The sequence below is a fragment of the Salvelinus alpinus genome, chromosome 8, assembly GCF_045679555.1.
Source record: "Salvelinus alpinus chromosome 8, SLU_Salpinus.1, whole genome shotgun sequence".
NCBI lineage: Eukaryota > Metazoa > Chordata > Actinopteri > Salmoniformes > Salmonidae > Salvelinus > Salvelinus alpinus.
In genome coordinates, this window is record NC_092093.1 from 93,118 (window position 1) to 114,774 (window position 21,657).

Genomic DNA, 21,657 nt, shown 5'->3' on the forward strand with positions numbered 1-21,657 from the left:
AAGAGGACGTCAGAGGAGAAATCTTGCGTTTATCTTGTTTTGACGTGAAATAAGACCTATTTCTTTGACGTGACCGTCAATTTCAGGAAGTCAGAAGCGCGCGACTTGGGAGAGATATCATGTTTTGTTTTGCTGCCGTTTCGGATGTGAACTATCTCCAGCTCGGATTTGATTTGATAAATGAGACCATGTCATCGTAATGTATGTTTTTTCAATATAGTTTAATCAGATTATTTGAATTTTTTCGGGAGTTTTGCCGTGTTCCGTAATGTTTACTTTGTTTACGTTGGAGAGATCCGTGCCACTCGACGAGTACCCCTGCTAAATGAAGATGGAAAGTTGCCATTCTGAATGGATTGAACGACTCTTCTGGACTAAGGACAACTTGATCAACATTCTGATGAAAGATCAGCCAAAGTAAGACCAAATTTATAATGTTATTTCATATATCTGTCGTGCATGTCAACTGGTCGCGCGCGCCCAAGTGTGTCTGTCTGGCGTGGCTATGCTAATTTAGCGCTACATTTAGTTTTCGATGTAAAACATTTAATAAATCGGAAATATTGTCTGGAATCACAAGAATCCTGTTTTTCAATTGCTGCACAGTATGTATTTCTCAGAAATGTTTTATGAGGAGTAATTAGGTATTTGATGTTGGTGTCTGTAAATGTTATGGCTGCTTTCTGATTGTAGCTGAAATGTAATTTATGATTTATACCACAAATACCACATTTTTCAAAAAAAACATATGCTATACAATAAATATGTTATCAGACTGTGATCTTATGAAGTTGTTTCTTGGTTAGTGGCTATATATATCTTCATTTGGTCGAATTAGTGATAGCTAGTGACGGAGTAAAAAACTGATGGAGTTAGAAAAGTGCTCTCTTTTGCTGACGTGGTTAGCTAATAGATTTACATATTTTGTCTTCCCTGTAAAACATTTTAAAAATCGGACATGTTGGTTAGATTCACAAGATGTCTGCCTTTCATATGCTGTATTGGACTTGTTAATGTGTGAAAGTTAAATATTTAAAAAAAATGTTTTTTTTTAATTTGCCGCTCTGCCTTTTCAGTGGAATGTGGGACGAGTGCCGCTAGCGGCACCCCTGGCCTAAACAGGTTAGAATCCTTCATTAGCAGCTATCAGAATCCCTCATTAGCAGCTATCAGAATCCTTCATTAGAATCCTTCATTAGCAGCTATCAGAATCCTTCATTAGCAGCTATTAGAATCCTTCATTAGAATCCTTCATTAGCAGCTATCAGAATCCCTCATTAGCAGCTATTAGAATCCTTCATTAGAATCCCTCATTAGCAGCTATTAGAATCCTTCATTAGCAGCTATCTGAATCCCTCATTAGCAGCTATCAGAATCCTTCATTAGAATCCTTCATTAGCAGCTATCAGAATCCTTCATTAGCAGCTATTAGAATCCTTCATTAGAATCCTTCATTAGCAGCTATCAGAATCCTTCATTAGCAGCTATCAGAATCCCTCATTAGCAGCTATCAGAATCCTTCATTAGAATCCTTCATTAGCAGCTATCAGAATCCTTCATTAGCAGCTATCAGAATCCTTCATTAGAATCCTTCATTAGCAGCTATCAGAATCCTTCATTAGCAGCTATCAGAATCCTTCATTAGCAGCTATCAGAATCCCTCATTAGCAGCTATCAGAATCCTTCATTAGCAGCTATCAGAATCCCTCATTAGCAGCTATCAGAATCCCTCATTAGCAGCTATCAGAATCCTTCATTAGCAGCTATCAGAATCCCTCATTAGCAGCTATCAGAATCCCCCATTAGCAGCTATCAGAATCCTTCATTAGAATCCTTCATTAGCAGCTATCAGAATCCTTCATTAGCAGCTATCAGAATCCTTCATTAGAATCCTTCATTAGAATCCTTCATTAGCAGCTATCAGAATCCTTCATTAGCAGCTATCAGAATCCCTCATTAGCAGCTATCAGAATCCCCCATTAGCAGCTATCAGAATCCCTCATTAGCAGCTATCAGAATCCCCCATTAGCAGCTATCAGAATCCCTCATTAGCAGCTATTAAAACCTTGTTGGTACAGGTTCTAGGTGATAGGTTTACTGATGGGAAGACATGGGAAGATATTCTGCACCGTGTCCACTCCTCTTCTATTTGAGCCAAACATGGTTTGATCCAATGCATCATCCTCCACCCCAGTCACTGGTCTAAACTCAGGCTTTCTAACATCTATCCTGATGTCCACCCTGGTTCCGACAGGGTCGGCAAGCTCCTGCTTCACTGATACAGGTGTGTTGGTCCTGTTCTCCTCTACGTAACTATTGGTCGGCCATCTCTGATACCATGTCTAAAGTATTACAGGTGTTTTGGTCCTACCGCCATAACATCATTATTTGGGGTAACACCTGATACTATAACACTACCAAAATACACATCTGGCTTTGTAGCCTTTTATTTTACTTCTGTGTAAATCTCCCTCTCCCCAGCTCCCTCTCCCCAGCCTCCCTCTCCCCACTCTCCATGTCTCCCTCTTCCCCTCCCTCTCCCTCTCCCCAGCCTCCATGTCTCCCTCCCCAGCTCCCTCTCCCCAACCTCCATGTCTCCCTCTCCCCAGCTCCCTCTCCCCCTCCCCAGCTCCCTCTCCCCAGCCTCCATGTCTCCCTCTCCCCCTCCTCAGCTCCCCCTCCCCAGCCTCCATGTCTCCCTCTCCCCAGCCTCCATGTCTCCCTCCCTCTCCCCAGCCTCCATGTCTCCCTCTCCCCAGCCTCCATGTCTCCCTCTCCCCCTCCTCAGCTCCCCCTCCCCAGCCTCCATGTCTCCCTCTCCCCAGCCTCCATGTCTCCCTCCCTCTCCCCAGCCTCCATGTCTCCCTCTCCCCAGCCTCCATGTCTCCCTCTCCCCCTCCTCAGCTCCCCCTCCCCAGCCTCCATGTCTCCCTCTCCCCAGCCTCCATGTCTCCCTCCCTCTCCCCAGCCTCCATGTCTCCCCCTCCCCAGCCTCCATGTCTCCCTCTCCCCCTCCCCAGCCTCCATGTCTCCCTCTCCCCAGCCTCCATGTCTCCCTCTCCCCCTCCCCAGCTCCCTCTCCCCAGCCTCCATGTCTCCCTCTCCCCAGCCTCCATGTCTCACTCTCCACCTCCCCACTCTCCATGTCTCCCTCTCCCCACTCTCCATGTCTCCCTCTCCCCCTCCCCAGCTCCCTCTCCCTCTCCCCAGCCTCCCTCTCCCCAGCCTCCCTCTCCCCAGCCTCCATGTCTCCCTCTCCCCAGCTCCCTCTCCCTCTCCCCAGCCTCCATGTCTCCCTCTCCACCTCCCCACTCTCCATGTCTCCCTCTCCCCCTCCCCAGCCTCCATGTCTCCCTCTCCCCCTCCCCAGCTCCCTCTCCCCAGCCTCCATGTCTCCCTCTCCCCAGCTCCCTCTCCCCAACCTCCATGTCTCCCTCTCCCCAGCTCCCTCTCCCCAGCCTCCCTCTCCCCCTCCCCAGCCTCCCTCTCCCCAGCCTCCATGTCTTCCTCTCCCCGTCCCCAGCTCCCTCTCCCTCTCCCCAGCCTCCATGTCTCCCTCTCCACCTCCCCAGCCTCCATGTCTCCCTCTCCCCCTCCCCAGCTCCCTCTCCCCAGCCTCCATGTCTCCCTCTCCACCTCCCCAGCCTCCATGTCTCCCTCTCCCCCTCCCCAGCTCCCTCTCCCCAGCCTCCCTCTCCCCCTCCCCAGCCTCCATGTCTCCCTTTCCCTCTCCCCAGCCTCCATGTCTCCCTTTCCCTCTCCCCAGCCTCCATGTCTCCCTCTCCTCGTGTGGATTAAAAATGTCTTACACTTTATTCAATTGGAGAAGATAAAAAATACCCTACGGGGTTCTTCTGTCAAATTCTACCAAATGTGGCAACCTTTCTTTACCTATGTAGAGAAACTGCAATTTCCCTCTACTCTACATTCTCCCAAGTCCCCCTCTCCAAGTCCCTCTCTCCCCAAGTCTCCCCCTCTCCCCAGCTCTCTCCCCAAGTCTCCCTCTCTCCCCAAGTCTCCCTCTCTCCCCAAGTCTCCCTCTCTCCCCAAGTCTCCCCCTCTCCCCAGCTCTCTCCCCAAGTCTCCCTCTCTCCCCAAGTCTCCCCAAGTCTCCCTCTCTCCCCAAGTCTCCCTCTCTCCCCAAGTCTCCCCAAGTCTCCCCCTCTCCCCAGCTCTCTCCCCAAGTCTCCCTCTCTCCCCAAGTCTCCCCAAGTCTCCCTCTCTCCCCAAGTCTCCCCAAGTCTCCCTCTCTCCCCAAGTCTCCCTCTCTCCCCAAGTCTCCCCAAGTCTCCCCAAGTCTCCCCCTCTCCCCAAGTCTCCCCAAGTCTCCCCAGCTATCTCCCCAAGTCTCCCCCTCTCCCCAGCTCTCTCCCCAAGTGTCCCTCTCCCCAGCTATCTCCCCAAGTCTCCCTCCCTCTCTCTCCCCAAGTCTCCCTCCCTCTCTCTCTCACCTGCTGGTTTTCGTCTGATAGGCTGTTGCCGTACATGAAGCAGCCGCGTTTGGAAGCGTGGCCATGCAGGTCCACGTAATAGGCCACTCCCCCCTCCTGCGCAGGGATTGGTTCCCCGGCTGCGACTGACATCTCCAGAGGTACTGATGTGGGCGTGGACTCTGAGACGCTCTGCGAATCATTCTCGTCTTCACAGCACCTTTCATCCCCCTGCCCCTCCCTCTTCCCGGTCTCCATGGTTACCCAGGCGATCTCCTCCATAACCATGGCGATCTCTGAGGGGGCGGGGTTAGAGTCTTTATCAGCGTTCCGTTGGTTGAGGCTGAGTTCCAGAGGGGTGAGGGGTGGGGCAGGGCTCTGATTGGTGGGTTTGGTGCTGAGGGGAGGTGCTTGAGGTGGGTTGTAGGTGTGTGTGTTAGAGTGCGTGTTGGAGTGTGTGTGTGTGGTACGGTTGTGTGTGTGGTGGTAGAGAAGCAGTGTTTTAGCAGCGTAGATGGAGGGGTGGAGATCAGGACTAGGGTTCATATACTGTCTGTTCAGATTCACCCCTCTAGAGTCAGTCCTGGGGAGGGAGACAGAGAGAGAGACAGTGAGAGGGGGAGACAGAGAGAGAGGGAGCCAGAGAGAGGGGGAGACATTGAGAGAGGGAGACAGAGAGAGAGAGAGGGAGACAGAGAGAGAGAGAGAGGGAGACAGAGAGAGAGAGAGAGAGACAGAGAGAGAGAGGGAGACAGAGAGAGAGGGAGACAGAGAGAGAGGGAGACAGAGAGAGAGGGAGACAGAGAGAGGGGGAGACAGAGAGAGGGGGAGACATTGAGAGAGGGAGAGTGAGAGGGAAATTTTATAAAATTTTCATCCAAAAAACAACAGGATATGTTGAGTGTGTGTGCGTGTGTACCTGTAGTGTCCGCGTACCACCCCGTCCGGGTTCAGCATGGGGATGAGTTTGAAGACAAACATGTTGCGGAGTGTGTGAGCTCTGGGGTCGTCATGACGCAGGATGAAGTTTAAAAAGCCTTTAAAGACAAACGACGACGGCGTCTCCCCCGGGTGGACACGACTACTGAGGAAAAACACCTACACACACACACATTATTATCAATAGACTATACCTTACTGATTAAACATCACCCTGTGGTCAGGGTGTGTGTGCGTGACTGTGTGCGTGACTGTGTGCGTGTGTGTGACTGTGTGCGTGACTGTGTGCGTGTACATGACTGTGTGCGTGTACGTGACTGTGTGCGTGACTGTGTGCGTGTACGTGACTGTGTGCGTGACTGTGTGCGTGACTGTGTGCGTGTACGTGACTGTGTGCGTGACTGTGTGCGTGTACGTGACTGTGTGCGTGACTGTGTGCGTGTACGTGACTGTGTGCGTGACTGTGTGCGTGTACGTGACTGTGTGCGTGACTGTGTATGTGACTGTGTGCGTGACTGTGTACGTGACTGTGTGCGTGACTGTGTGCGTGTGTGTGACTGTGTGCGTGACTGTGTGCGTGTACATGACTGTGTGCGTGTACGTGACTGTGTGCGTGACTGTGTGCGTGTACGTGACTGTGTGCGTGACTGTGTGCGTGTACGTGACTGTGTGCGTGACTGTGTGCGTGTACGTGACTGTGTGCGTGACTGTGTGCGTGTGCGTGACTGTGTGCGTGACTGTGTGCGTGACTGTGTGCGTGTACGTGACTGTGTGCGTGACTGTGTGCGTGTGCGTGACTGTGTGCGTGACTGTGTGCGTGACTGTGTGCGGGTACGTGACTGTGTGCGGGTACGTGACTGTGTGCGTGACTGTGTGCGGGTACGTGACTGTGTGCGGGTACGTGACTGTGTGCGGGTACGTGACTGTGTGCGTGACTGTGTACGTGACTGTGTGCGTGACTGTGTGCGTGACTGTGTGCGGGTACGTGACTGTGTACGTGACTGTGTGCGGGTACGTGACTGTGTGCGGGTACGTGACTGTGTACGTGACTGTGTGCGGGTACGTGACTGTGTGCGTGACTGTGTACGTGACTGTGTGCGTGACTGTGTGCGTGACTATGTGCGGGTACGTGACTGTGTGCGTGACTGTGTGCGGGTACGTGACTGTGTGCGTGACTGTGTGCGGGTACGTGACTGTGTGCGTGACTGTGTACGTGACTGTGTGCGTGACTGTGTACGTGACTGTGTGCGTGACTGTGTGCGTGACTGTGTGCGTGACTGTGTGCGTGACTGTGTGCGTGACTGTGTGCGTGTACGTGACTGTGTGCGTGACTGTGTGCGTGTGCGTGACTGTGTGCGTGACTGTGTGCGTGACTGTGTACGTGACTGTGTACGTGACTGTGTACGTGACTGTGTGCGGGTGTGTTACCTGTTTGCCAGTGAAGCGATGAGGTCGTGGGGTCTCTGCATCAGGAAACAGTTTGTCCAGGCGGTGTTCTCTCTCTTCCTGCATGCCCAGACAGCTGGTGACCGTCAGCAGATCCACTCTGTTACCATCCAGAGAATGACACAACACCTCCCTGTGGAAGTATACACTGTCACCACAACTGGAGGGGAGGAGAGAGAGAGGGAGGGAGAGGAGAGAGAGAGGAGAGAGGGGAGAGAGAGGAGAGAGAGGGAGGGAGAGGGGAGAGAGAGGAGAGAGGGGAGAGAGAGGAGAGAGAGGAGAGAGGGGAGGGAGAGGAGAGAGGGGAGGGAGAGGAGAGAGAGAGGGAGAGGAGAGAGACAGAGAGAGAGAGAGAGAGAGGAGGGAGAGGAGGGAGAGGAGGGAGGGAGAGAGAGAGAGAGAGAGAGAGGAGGGAGAGGAGAGAGGGGAGAGAGAGGAGAGAGGGGAGAGAGAGGAGAGAGGGGAGAGAGAGGAGAGAGAGGAGAGAGAGAGAGAGAGGGAGAGGGAGGAAAGAGGAGAGAGAGGGAGGGAGAGGAGAGAGGGGAGAGAGGGGAGAGAGAGGAGAGAGAGGAGGGAGAGAAGAGAGAGGGAGAGGAGGGAGAGAAGGGAGAGGGAGAGAAGAGAGGGAGAGGAGAGAGAGAGAGAGGAGGGAGAGGAGGGAGAGAGGGAGGAAAGAGAGAGAGAGAGGAGGGAGAGGAGAGAGGGGAGAGAGAGGAGAGAGGGGAGAGAGAGGAGAGAGAGAGGGAGGGAGAGGGAGGAAAGAGGAGAGAGAGGGAGGGAGAGGAGAGAGGGGAGAGAGAGGAGAGAGAGGAGAGAGAGGGAGGGAGAGGAGGGAGAGGGAGAGAAGAGAGAGGGAGAGGAGGGAGAGAAGGGAGAGGGAGAGAAGGGAGGGAGAGGAGAGAGGGAAGAGAGAGGGATAGGAGAGAGAGGGAGAGGAGAGAGAGATGAATATACAGACTACAAATTCTAATTGGCTATACTTAAACTCTTTAACATCATCCTCAGCTCTGGCATCTTCCCCAATATTTGGAAGCAAGGACTGATCACCCCAATCCACAAAAGTGGAGACAAATTTGACCCCAATAACTACCGTGGGATATACGTCAACAGCAACCTTGGGAAAATCCTCTGCATTATCATTAACAGCAGACTCGTACATTTCCTCAGTGAAAACAATGTACTGAGCAAATGTCAAATTGTATTTTTACAAAATTACCGTATGACAGACCACGTATTCACCCTGCACACCCTAATTGACAAACGAACAAACCAAAACAAAGGCAAAGCCTTCTCATGCTTTGTTGATTTCAAAAACGCCTTCGACTCAGTTTGACATGAGGGTCTGCTATACACATTGATGGAAAGTGGTGTTGGGGGAAAAACATACGACATTATAAAATCCATGTACACAAACAACAAGTGTGCAGTTAAAATTGGCAAAAAACACATTTCTTTCCACAGGGCCGGGGGGTGAGACAGGGATGTAGCTTGAGCCCCACCCTCTTCAACATATATATCAATGAATTGGCGAGGGCACTAGAACAGTCTGCAGCACCCGGCCTCACCCTACTAGAATCTGAAGTCAAATGTCTACTGTTTGCTGATGATCTGGTGCTTCTGTCCCCAACCAAGGAGGGCCTACAGCAGCACCTAGATCTTCTGCACAGATTCTGTCAGATCTGGGCCCTGTCAGACCTGGGCCCTGTCAGACCTGGGCCCTGTCAGACCTGGGCCCTGACAGTAAATCTAAGTAAGACAAAAATAATGCTGTTCCAAAAAAGGTCCAGTTGCCAGGACCACAAATACAAATTCCATCTAGACACCGTTGCCCTAGAGCACACAAAAAAACGATACATACCTCATCCTAAACATCAGTAACTTCCACAAAGCTGTGAATAATCTGAGAGACAAGGCAAGAAGGGCCTTCTATGCCTTCAAAAGGAACATCAAATCTGACATCCCAATTAGGATCTGGCTAAAAATACTTGAATCAGTTATAGAACCCATTGCCCTTTATGGTTGTCAGGTCTGGGGTCCGCTCACCAACCAGGAATTCACTAAATGGGACAAACACCAAATTGAGACTCTGCAAAAATATCCTCTGTGTACAACGTAGAATACCAAATAATGCATGCAGAGCAGGCTTAGGCCGATACACACTAATTATCAAAATTCTACAACCACCTAAAAGGAAGTGATTCCCAAACCTTCCATAACAAAGCCACCACCTACAGAGAGATGAACCTGGAGAAGAGTCCCCTAAGCAAGCTGGTCCTGGGGCTCTGTTCACAAACACAAACACACCCCACAGAGCCCCAGGACAGCAACACAATTAGACCCAACCAAATCATGAGAAAACAAAAAGATAATTTCTTGATACGTTGGAAATAATTAACAAAAAATCTGCGCAAACTAGAATGCTATTTGGCCCTAAACAGAGAGTACACAGTGGCAGAATACCTGACCACTGTGACTGACCCAAACTTAAGGAAAGTTTTAACTATGTACAGACTCAGTGAGCATAGCCTTGCTATTGAGAAAGGCCGCCGTAGGCAGACCTGGCTCTCAAGAGAAGACAGGCTATGTACACACTGCCCACAAATGAGGTGGAAACTGAGCTGTACTTCCTAACCTCCTGCCAAATGTATGACCATATTAGAGACACATATTTCCCTCAGATTACACAGATCCACACTGAATTCAAAAACAATTACACTTTTGATAAAGTCCCATATCTACTGGGTGAAATACCACAGTGTGTCATCACAGCAGCAAGATGTGTGACCTGTTGCCACAAGAAAAGGGCAACCAGTGAAGAACAAACACCATTGTAAATACAACCCATATTTATGTTTATTTATTTTCCCTTTTGTACTTTAACTATTTGCACATCGTTACAACAATGTACAGTCGTGGCCAAAAGTTTTGAGAATGACACAAATATTAATTTTCACAAAGTTTGCTGCTTCAGTGTCTTTCGATATTTTTGTCAGATGTTACTATGGAATACTGAAGTATAATTACAAGCATTTCATAAGTGTCAAAGGCTTTTATTGACAATTACATGAAGTTGATGCAAAGAGTCAATATTTGCAGTGGTGACCCTTCTTTTTCAAGACCTCTGCAATCGGCCCTAGCATGCTGTCAATTAACTTCTGGTCCACATCCTGACTGATGGCAGCCCATTCTTGCATAATCAGAATTTGTGGGTTTTTGTTTGTCCACCCGCCTCTTGAGGATTGACCACAAGTTCTCAATGGGATTAAGGTCTGGGGAGTTTCGTGGCCATGGACCCAAAATATTGATGTTTTGAGCAAGTTAGTTATCACTTTTGCCTTATGACAAGGTGCTCCATCATGCTGGAAAAGGCCTCGTTCGTCACCAAACTGTTCCTGGATGGTGGGAGAAGTTGCCCTCGGAGGATGTGTTGGTACCATTCTTTATTCAAATCTGTGTTCTTAGGCAAAATTGTGAGTAAGCCCACTCCCTTGGCTGAGAAGCAACCCCACACATGAATGGTCTCAGGATGCTTTACTGTTGGCATGACACAGGACTGATGGTAGTGCTCACCTTGTCTTCTCCGGATAAGCTTTTTTCCGGATGCCCCAAACAATCGGAAAGGGGATTCATCAGAGAAAATGACTTTACCCCAGTCCTCAGCAGTCCAATCCCTGTACCTTTTGCAGAATATCAGTCTGTCCCTGATGTTTTTCCTGGAGAGAAGTGGCTTCTTTGCTGCCCTTCTTGACACCAGGCCATCCTCCAAAAGTCTTCGCCTCACTGTGCGTCAGATGCACTCACACCTGCCTGCTGCCATTCCTGAGCAAGCTCTGTACTGGTGGTGCCCCGATCCCGCAGCTGAATCAACTTTAGGAGACGGTCCTGGCGCTTGCTGGACTTTCTTGGGCTCCCTGAAGCCTTCATCACAACAATTGAACCGCTCTCCTTGAAGTTCTTGATGATCCAATAAATGATTGGCTGTGTCAGGGTATCTCTGGTCTAGTTGTGTCAGTGTGTGTGTGTGTGTGTGTGTGTGTGTGCGTGTCGGTGTGTGTGTGTGTACCTGGGTGTGAGCGTGGCTGTGTCAGGGTATCTCTGGGCCAGGTGTGTCAGCAGGTCTTGACTCTCGCTGTAGGAGAAGGGGAAACTGAAGGAGAAGAACGTGGTCGCTCCTTTCACTTCCAACAGACGATGAGTAAACGACAGGAGGAACTGATTATCCACCATCTGAGGAGAGGTGGAGAACAGAAACGTTTTGTCAACCAATAACCCAGCGATTTAGTCCATGCATCTGTAAATATTGTGTGTGTGTGTGTGTATAGTGGTATAATGTGTATATATAGTGGTATAATGTGTATATATAGTGGTATAATGTGTATATATAGTGGTATAATGTGTATATATAGTGGTATAATGTGTATATATAGTGGTATAATGTGTGTATATAGTGGTATAATGTGTATATAGTGGTATAATGTGTATATAGTGGTATAATGTGTGTGTATAGTGGTATAATGTGTGTGTATAGTGGTATAATGTGTATATATAGTGGTATAATGTGTATATAGTGGTATAATGTGTGTGTATAGTGGTATAATGTGTATATATAGTGGTATAATGTGTATATATAGTGGTATAATGTGTGTATATAGTGGTATAATGTGTATATAGTGGTATAATGTGTATATATAGTGGTATAATGTGTATATATAGTGGTATAATGTGTCTATATAGTGGTATAATGTGTATATATAGTGGTATAATGTGTATATATAGTGGTATAATGTGTATATATAGTGGTATAATGTGTATATATAGTGGTATAATGTGTATATATAGTGGTATAATGTGTATATATAGTGGTATAATGTGTGTGTATAGTGGTATAATGTGTATATATAGTGGTATAATGTGTATATATAGTGGTATAATGTGTATATATAGTGGTATAATGTGTGTATATAGTGGTATAATGTGTGTGTATAGTGGTATAATGTGTGTGTATAGTGGTATAATGTGTCTGTATAGTGGTATAATGTGTGTGTATAGTGGTATAATGTGTATATAGTGGTATAATGTGTGTATATAGTGGTATAATGTGTGTATATAGTGGTATAATGTGTGTGTATAGTGGTATAATGTGTGTATATAGTGGTATAATGTGTGTATATAGTGGTATAATGTATGTGTATAGTGGTATAATGTGTGTATAGTGCGTGTACCTCGTATGTGGGTCTGTCCCGTACTCTCTCCCAGCGTGTCCTACCAGGTACAGTCTTGACTAGAGGAGCCATTCCCTGGTTGTACAGTTTACTCTGCTTGTTCATATTCATTACATTGACCTTCAGCAGTCGCCCGGGCACAGCACCACGCACACTGAAGTAAAACCAGGACCTGCAACACAATGAGAGGCTGTATTCTGCAGAGCCCAGAGGAGGCTGTATTCTGCAGAGCCCAGAGGAGGCTGTATTCTGCAGAGCCCAGAGGAGGCTGTATTCTGCAGAGCCCAGAGGAGGCTGTATTCTGCAGAGCCCAGAGGAGTGTGTTGTTTGGTTAGACATATTGTTCTACCTGTCCCAATTGTGTGTCTGTGTGTGAGTTGCTAGGTTACCTGTTTCCATTCTCGTGTTCTGTCCCGGCACAGTCAGGAAGCGTCCAGACATTAAACTCGTAGTCGGGGGCGTTGCTAAGGGTTGTGGAAGTGGAACAGGCGGTGTCGGAGGGGAAGGAGTCGACCTTCTCCACGCGGCCCAGGTTTCCAGAGTCAAACCTGGAGCTGAACACCAAGCTTCCAACACGAACCTCCATGACCTCTGACCTACCCTCGGGGCCAGCTGGTACTCACACCACCCTGTTGGAGATAAACACACCACCCTGTTGGAGATAAACACACCACCCTGTTGGAGATAAACACACCACCCTGTTGGAGATAAACACACCACCCTGTTGGAGATAAACACACTCACCCTGTTGGAGATAAACACACTCACCCTGTTGGAGATAAACACACCACCCTGTTGGAGATAAACACACCACCCTGTTGGAGATAAACACACTCACCCTGTTGGAGATAAACACACTCACCCTGTTGGAGATAAACACACCACCCTGTTGGAGATAAACACACCACCCTGTTGGAGATAAACACACCACCCTGTTGGAGATAAACACACTCACCCTGTTGGAGATAAACACACTCACCCTGTTGGAGATAAACACACTCACACTCACCCTGTTGGAGATAAACACACTCACACTCACCCTGTTGGAGATAAACACACTCACACTCACCCTGTTGGAGATAAACACACTACCCTGTTGGAGATAAACACACTCACCCTGTTGGAGATAAACACACTCACACTGTTGGAGATAAACACACTCACACTGTTGGAGATAAACACACTCACCCTGTTGGAGATAAACACACTCACCCTGTTGGAGATAAACACACTCACCCTGTTGGAGATAAACACACTCACACTCACCCTGTTGGAGATAAACACACCACCCTGTTGGAGATAAACACACTCACCCTGTTGGAGATAAACACACTCACCCTGTTGGAGATAAACACACCACCCTGTTGGAGATAAACACACCCACACTCACCCTGTTGGAGATAAACACACTCACCCTGTTGGAGATAAACACACCACCCTGTTGGAGATAAACACACCACCCTGTTGGAGATAAACACACCACCCTGTTGGAGATAAACACACCACCCTGTTGGAGATAAACACACCACCCTGTTGGAGATAAACACACTCACCCTGTTGGAGATAAACACACCCACCCTGTTGGAGATAAAAACACTCACCCTGTTGGAGATAAACACACTCACACTCACCCTGTTGGAGATAAACACACTCACCCTGTTGGAGATAAACACACTCACACTGTTGGAGATAAACACACTACCCTGTTGGAGATAAACACACTCACACTCACCCTGTTGGAGATAAACACACTCACACTCACCCTGTTGGAGATAAACACACTCACACTCACCCTGTTGGAGATAAACACACTCACCCTGTTGGAGATAAACACACTCACACTCACCCTGTTGGAGATAAACACACTACCCTGTTGGAGATAAACACACCCACCCTGTTGGAGATAAACACACCCACCCTGTTGGAGATAAACACACTCACCCTGTTGGAGATAAACACACCCACACCCACCCTGTTGGAGATAAACACACTCACACTCACCCTGTTGGAGATAAACACACCCACCCTGTTGGAGATAAACACACCCACACTCACCCTGTTGGAGATAAACACACTCACCCTGTTGGAGATAAACACACTCACCCTGTTGGAGATAAACACACTCACCCTGTTGGAGATAAACACACTCACCCTGTTGGAGATAAACACACCACCCTGTTGGAGATAAACACACTACCCTGTTGGAGATAAACACACCCACCCTGTTGGAGATAAACACACCACCCTGTTGGAGATAAACACACACACACACAAAACCAACATGCTAACTTCTAGAATCCAGACGCTGACATTCCATCCCCTTGCAACCACAGACCCGGACAAGACATCTGCTCTACCTACACAGACCCAGTCACAGAGGAAGAAATACTGAAAAATGTCTCCAGCTCTGTCTGGGCCTGGAGGCTTGCTGCCAGGACTGAGGCTGGTTGGTGCAGCAACGTTCTATTGTTGCTGGTTGAATGGACAAAAAGCCTTGCTAGCAAAACATTAGCGGGCCAGTGGTCTGACTTTGATATCAAATGACGTTCCTTGGATAAGTTAAACAAGTGTTAACGTTACAAATTAACAAAATCCCTAGTCTGTCAGAAAGGTGATTGTATGATGTATTGACATTTTGGTTTGGATGCTCTAACGTCACGGGCTAGCCAAATTAACGTAACGTTACGTAGCTAGCAGACAGGTAAGGAAATAAAACACAAGCACGGGAATGTACAATCTCGTCACCACTCGATCGATGCAATCTCAGTAGAAACATGCATAGAAAGACCATCTTACTTATTTGTGACGATAATCTTACTTATTTGTGAACGATGCTCATCTTTGCCTTTCGTATCTTTCCCGATCACCAAACAGCTCTTTAAACCCAAACAAACCCACTAGTAGCTGAGAAACAACAACACGGTGGCTGATTGGCTCAGGCAGGAAGAAAAAGACCACGTCAGAACAAGGCGAACGCAGATTGGTTGACTTGGCTCGAGATAAATATTAAACCTGAAAATGTATTCAAACCCTAATGGCGTCTTTTTGTAGGCACTAACTCCGCCATTGTTCGTTGTTGATAAAACCTATGAAAAATGAATGGAAGTTTTGTAGGGTTTTTGGATAAACGCTGTAAATAAGGTATGTGGTAAACATAAACTGAGGATATCTTATACGTTTTGAGATAATCTTAATGAGATAATCTTAATCAGCTAACTTTTTGTTAATTTTGAAGCGTAATAAAAAAAGCACAAAGGCTTCAAAATTCATGAAGGTCATGACTGATATTAGACTAAAGAACGAAACATATAATATCTCCTAAGCCTGTGTTAACCAACCCTGTGAACAGGGATGTTGCCTCATATTGTTATACAGCATATATACAAAAGTATGTGGACACCCCTTCAAATGAGTGGATTCGGCTATTTCAGCCACACCCATTGCTGACAGGTATAAAAATCGAGCACACATCCATGCAATCTCCGTAGACAAACATTGGCAGTAGAATGGCCTTACTGAAGAGCTCAGTGACTTTCAATGTGGTATCGTCATAAGATGCCACCTTTCCAACAAGTCAGTTTGTCAAATGTCTGCCCTGCTAGAGCTGCCCCGGTCAACTGTAAATGCTGTTATTGTGAAGTGGACACGTCTAGGAACAACAACAGCAACAATACCCACACACTCACTAGACTCTACCCACACACTCACTAGACTCTACCCACACACTCACTAGATTCTACCCACACACTCACTAGACTCTACCCACACACTCACTAGACTCTACCCACACACTCACTAGACTCTACCCACACACTGACACGACTCTACCCACACACTCACTAGACTCTACCCACACACTCACTAGACTCTACCCACACACTGACACGACTCTACCCACACACTGACTGGACTCTACCCACACACTGACTGGACTCTACCCACACACTCACTAGACTCTACCCACACAGTCACTAGACTCTACCCACACACTGACAAGACACGTTTTTCACACTCTTCACATATGCTGCTGCTACTCTGTTTATTATCTATCCTGATTGCCGGGGTAGGCCGTCATTATAAATTAACTAAGTTAACTAACTTGCCGAGTTAAATAAAGGTTAAATATATATATATTTTTAAATAGCCTAGTCATTTTTAACCATACCTACAGTTGAAGTCAGAAGTTTACATACACATAGTTTGGAGTCATTAAAACTCATTTTTCAACCACTCCACACATTTCTTGTTAACAAACTATAGCTTTGGCAAGTCGGTTAGGACATCTACTTTGTACATGACACAAGTCATTTTTCCAACAGGTGTACCTGTGGATGTATTTCAAGGCCTACCTTCAAACTCAGTGCCTCTTTGCTTGACATCATGGGAAAATCAAAAGAAATCAGCCAAGACCTCAGAGAAAAATTGTAGACCTCCACAAGTCTGGTTCATCCTTGGGAGCAATTTCCAAATGTCTGAAGGTACCACGTTCATCTGTACAAACAATAGTACGCAAGTATAAACACCATGGGACTACGCAGCCGTCATACCACTCAGGAAGGAGACGCGTTCTGTCTCCTAGAGATGAACGTACTTTGGTGTGAAAAGTGCAAATCAATCCCAGAACAACAGCAAAGGACCTTGTGAAGATGCTGGAGGAAACGGGTACAAAAGTATCTATATCCACAGTAAAACGAGTCCTATATCGACATAACCTGAAAGGTCGCTCAGCAAGGAAGAAGCCACTGCTCCAAAACCGCCATAAAAAAGCCAGACTACGGTTTGCAACTGCACATGGGGACAGCCTGATTTCTACCTTGTACTCCTGCACATTGACTCAGTCCTGGGACCCCTGCACATTGACTCAGTACTGGTACCCCTGCACATTGACTCAGTACTGGTACCCCCTGCACATTGACTCAGTACTGATACCCCTGCACATTGACTCAGTACTGGTACCCCTGCACATTGACTCAGTACTGGTACCCCTGCACATTGAATCAGTTCTGGTACCCCCTGCACATTGACTCAGTACTGGTACCCCTGCACATTGACTCAGTACTGGTACCCCCTGCACATTGAATCAGTTCTTGTGCCCCTTGTATATTGCCTCATTACTACCTGGTACTCCTACACTTCTCACCACTTTCCTTCCATTGAAAATGAATAGGAAGCAGCGTTTCAAAGCGCTGTGCCCCCCCCCCCCCCACCACCAGTGTACATGGGTCGAACTCTTGTTCTCTGTGGCCGAAGGGAACAAGACGTTTAAATAGGTTAACCCTCGGAAGGCTGCTTGTCCAGACGGCATCGCTAGCCAAGTCCTCAGAGCATGTGCAGACCAGCTGGCTGGAGTATGTACAAACATATTCAATCTCTCCCTATCCCAGTCTGCTGTCCCCACATGCTTCAAGATGACCACCATTGTTCCTGTTTCCAAGAAAGCAAAGGTAACTGAACTAAATGACTATCGCCCCGTAGCACTCACTTCTGTCATCATGAAGTGCTTAGAGAGGCTAGTTAAGGATCATATCACATCCACCTTACCTGACACCCTCGACCCACTTCAGTTTGCTTACCGCCCCAACAGATCCAAGGATTACGTAATCACACTGCACACTGCCCTATCCCACCTGGACAAGAGGAATATCTATGTAAGAATGCTGTTCATCGACTACAGCTCAGCATTCAATACCATAGTGCCCTCCAAGCGCATCACTAAGATCGGGGCCCTGGGTCTGAACCGCGACCTTTGCAACTGGGTCCTGGACTTCCTGACGGTCCGCCCCCAGGTGATGAAGGTAGACAACAACACCTCCACTACACTGATCCTCAACACAGGGGTCCCACAAGGGTGGGTGCTCAGTCCCCTCCTGGGCTGACTGGGTGGCCACGTACGTCTCCAACTCAATCATCAAGTTTGCAGACGATACAACAGTAGTAGGCTTGAATACCAGCAATGACGAGACAGCCTACAGGGAGGAGGTGAGGGCCGTGGAAGTGTGGTGCCAGGAAAACAACCTCTCCTTCAACGACAACAAAATAAAGGAGCTGATCGTGGACTTCAGGAGACAGCAGAGAGAGCACCACCCCATCCACATCGATGGTGCCGCAGTGGAGAAGGTGAAAAGCTCCTCAGTGTGCACATCACTGACAACCTGAATTGGTCCATCCACACAGACAGTGTGATGAAGAAGGACCAACAGCGTCTCTTCAACCTCAGGACGCTGAATAAATTTGGCTTGGCCCCTAATACCCTCACAAACTTCTACAGATGCACCATTGAGAGCATCCTGTCAAGACTGTTGGTGAAGCTGGTTGAGAGAATGCCAAGAGTGTGCAGAGCTGTCGTCAAGGCAAAGGGTGGCTACTTTGAAGAATCTCAAATAGAAAATATATTTGGATTTGTTTAACCCTTTTTGGGTTACTACATGATTCCATATGTGTTATTTCATAGTTTTGATGTCTTCACTATTATTCTACAATGTAGAAAATAGTAAAAATAAAAACCCTTGAATGAGTAGTTGTTCTCAAACCTTTGACCGGTAGTGTATATATATATATATATACAGTAGTGTATACAGTAGTATATACATATACACTACCAGTCAATAGTTTGGACAAATGATAGCCATGCTGGTTAAGTGTGTTACTTCAGTCTTTTGCCCTGCCCATTCACCCTCTGAATGACATACATACATAATCCATGTCTCAAGACTTAAAAATCCTTCTTCAACCCGTCTCCTCCCCTTCATCTACACTGATTGAAGTGGTTTTAACAAGTGACATCAACAAGGGATCATATTTTTCACCTGGATTCACCTGGTCAGTCTGTCATGGAAAGAGCAGGTGTTCTTCATGTTTTGTACACTCAGTGTATATACTGTATTCTAGTCAATGCTCATCCTATATACCTACTGTTGTACACCATATTCTATTCATATACTGGCAATACTGTCTATACACATCATAATATACATACTATATATATTTATATTCCGGATTCTGACATTGCTCGTTCTGATATTTCTTAATACCTTTACCTTTATTTTTTGGATGTGTGCGTATTGTGTTGTATTGTTAGGTATTACTGCATTGTTGGACATAGAAACATAAGCATTTCGCTGCACCTGCTAAATATGTGTTCGCGACCAATTTGATTTGATTTGCATTGTAATGGGGCTGTGCTAAGCAACATGTGGGATCAAACACTTTAAAAGTGTCCCGAAAATGTGGCGTAGGCTGTGTTACGCATACCATTCAATCTCTCTAACTGATTGGAAAGTCTGCTATTCTTTCTTATTATAAAGAGAACTAACTGTGTACTGAGATTTCAAAAACTATCGGTCGTGTGACGTCATACGGGCTAGGAGACGTGGCACCGGGAACATCAGTAGCTACTCCTCAGCAGCACGCTCTTTACCGGCCAGCACCAAGCCGTTCGAGACGACTTTCTTCCACTCAGGGCTGTACGATCGAGATAATGGCGTCAAATAACAGTCAGGTTGGAAAGTGGGAAGTCGTGAAAAAAAGCAAGAAACCGGGCACCGCCGGCAGCGGAGGGAAAAATCCCGGGGAGAAGAAAGCTGGAAGGAAAGCTCTGAGCGAATCCAACATGACGAGGATCGACCACCTTCGTAAGTGTACATGGCTAGCTGCTAGATAGGTTACGTTAGCCACCGCCAACTAGCTACCGACATACCCACCACTTATAACTGTCGCTAACGTTACAACTTAGCAGCTAGGTGCTGTTAATTTAATAATGTGTGGTTTTGGGTCCAGTTTTGTCTGCCACGTTGGCTGGCTAACCTAGCGGATGTTCGCTAAACCACAAGTTAGCTAGCATCAGCGTATGGCTTAAACTAGCTAACGTAAGTTTGCTAATTAGCCAAACAGGAAGTTAGTTAAGTTGACTTGGCTAGCCAGCCCACTGGTTTGTCAGGTAGCCCCTCAAGCCCACTGGTTTGTCAGGTAGCCCCTCAAGCCCACTGGTTTGTCAGGTAGCCCCTCAAGCCTGCCGGGCTAGTTGGCTAGCAGGGTTGTTGGCTTTGGCAAAGTCCGTCAACTTGAACAGCGTTGGCTGCGTAGCCTCGTTCTCGCCTGCCTTCTACGGGCCCCATATAGCCTTGAATGACAGTAGCTAGTAAACCGCTATGTTAGTTAGCCTGCTGCTAGACAGCAACGGCAATATCATGAAGAACGGTAGGTTCTCCGTTCTTGTCTATAAAATAGATTTCGCAGACCCATGGTGTCGCTAGCTAACGTTATTGTCGGAAGGGAAATCTAGCAGCTAACGTTACCACTAGCTTAGTTTGCTAGTAATGTCTCAACAAATGAAACGTCATCACTGAGCAGGGATAACTGTTTGTGATCCTTACTATACTACCCGTGGTCCTTGGAACTTCGCTACCCGTGGTCCTTGGAACTTCGCTACCCGTGGTCCTTGGAACTATACTACCCACTATACTACCCGTGGTCCTTGGAACTTCGCTACCAGTGGTCCTTGGAACTATACTACCCGTGGTCCTTGGAACTTCACTACCCGTGGTCCTTGGAACTTCACTACCCGTGGTCCTTGGAACTTCACTACCCCTTGGAACTTCGCTACCCGTGGTCCTTGGAACTATACTACCCGTGGTCCTTGGAACTTCGCTACCCGTGGTCCTTGGAACTATACTACCCGTGGTCCTTGGAACTTCACTACCCGTGGTCCTTGGAACTTCACTACCCGTGGTCCTTGGAACTTCACTACCCGTGGTCCTTGGAACTATACTACCTGTGGTCCTTGGAACTTCGCTACCCCATTGAAGTTTAAATGTTTATGGTAACCCAATATTATACTTAAGGAGCCTAACGTTACTAATTAATACAAGGACCTACACGTTCTGTTTTTAAAGGACGAATTGGCTCCGTAAGCCATAACAGCCAAATACTACATCTAAACATGAATCGATTCTCAATAGCGGTAACTTACGGTTCAAGAAACATAAATCCCTCTACTTTCATATCACGCGTCTAACTTCGGTTTACAAACGTGTTCGTTAACGCAGATGGCTAATTAGCACAGGTCGTACACTGTCTTCCGTCTGTTTTCGTAAACGAACGCAGTAATATGGCCTTGTGGGAACCCTATAAAGGTGTGTATCAATTTAACCTTTTTTTGTTAGATTTTTTCCCCTTCTAGCTGATATGAAGGATACGGTCTTTATTATTCCAAAACCACAAATGTGTGTGAATGTTCAGACTGAGCGTTGTGGTCTTCTGTGGTATATTGGCGATCGATCCGCCACCCACTGTGCGGGATGGAAACAGAATTCCCCAAAAATGTAACAAAATACCCCCCCAAAAACAAAATCGAACAACTTTTCTGTTAAAAAATAAAACTCATCTGATCCTTACAGAGGCTCAAGGGGAACCTGGGAGAGCTGGTCTTCTGGCGCCAGTACCACTTGCAAGTCTTCAGATGTAAAATCATTAAGTCCCAAAAACTTTTCTGCTGCAGCCACAGTAATGTCCAGTTTATTATATATTTTTTGGACCGTTTATAACTGTGGCAATGAACGCCACAAAATCCACGTTTTTTCTTTTGACTGGCAGCAAACCACTACCATATCTTCACTAGCGTC

General features: G+C 47.2%; 2 protein-coding genes across 14 annotated transcripts in view; one reads left to right on the plus strand and one right to left on the minus strand.

Moving 5' to 3' along the window:
• Positions 1–14,991, minus strand: part of agbl5 (AGBL carboxypeptidase 5) — a 64,081-nt gene extending 49,090 nt beyond the window's left edge. For 3 of the 5 annotated variants that reach the window (XM_071412368.1, XM_071412369.1, XM_071412365.1), the window contains exons 1-7: positions 14,834–14,991; positions 12,427–12,666; positions 12,038–12,209; positions 10,879–11,042; positions 6,798–6,975; positions 5,350–5,528; positions 4,452–5,013 (exon numbers count right to left, since the gene is read on the minus strand). In XM_071412368.1, coding sequence (XP_071268469.1) covers positions 4,452–5,013; positions 5,350–5,528; positions 6,798–6,975; positions 10,879–11,042; positions 12,038–12,209; positions 12,427–12,623 — 1,452 coding nt within the window. In that variant the 5' untranslated portion in view covers positions 12,624–12,666; positions 14,834–14,991. Of the gene's footprint in view, positions 1–4,451; positions 5,014–5,349; positions 5,529–6,797; positions 6,976–10,878; positions 11,043–12,037; positions 12,210–12,426; positions 12,690–14,833 lie in introns of all 5 variants that reach the window. The other 2 variants (XM_071412366.1, XM_071412367.1) reach the window with 2 other exon arrangements.
• Positions 14,992–19,390: 4,399 nt separating this feature from the next.
• Positions 19,391–21,657, plus strand: part of tmem214 (transmembrane protein 214) — a 72,280-nt gene continuing 70,013 nt past the window's right edge. For all 9 annotated transcript variants that reach the window (XR_011676351.1, XR_011676350.1, XR_011676352.1 and 6 more), the window contains exon 1: positions 19,391–19,668. Coding sequence is in view for 1 of the 9 variants with exons in the window: in XM_071412370.1 (XP_071268471.1) it covers positions 19,515–19,668 (154 nt within the window). In the remaining 8 variants the exon portion in view is untranslated. The remainder of the gene's footprint in view (positions 19,669–21,657) is intronic.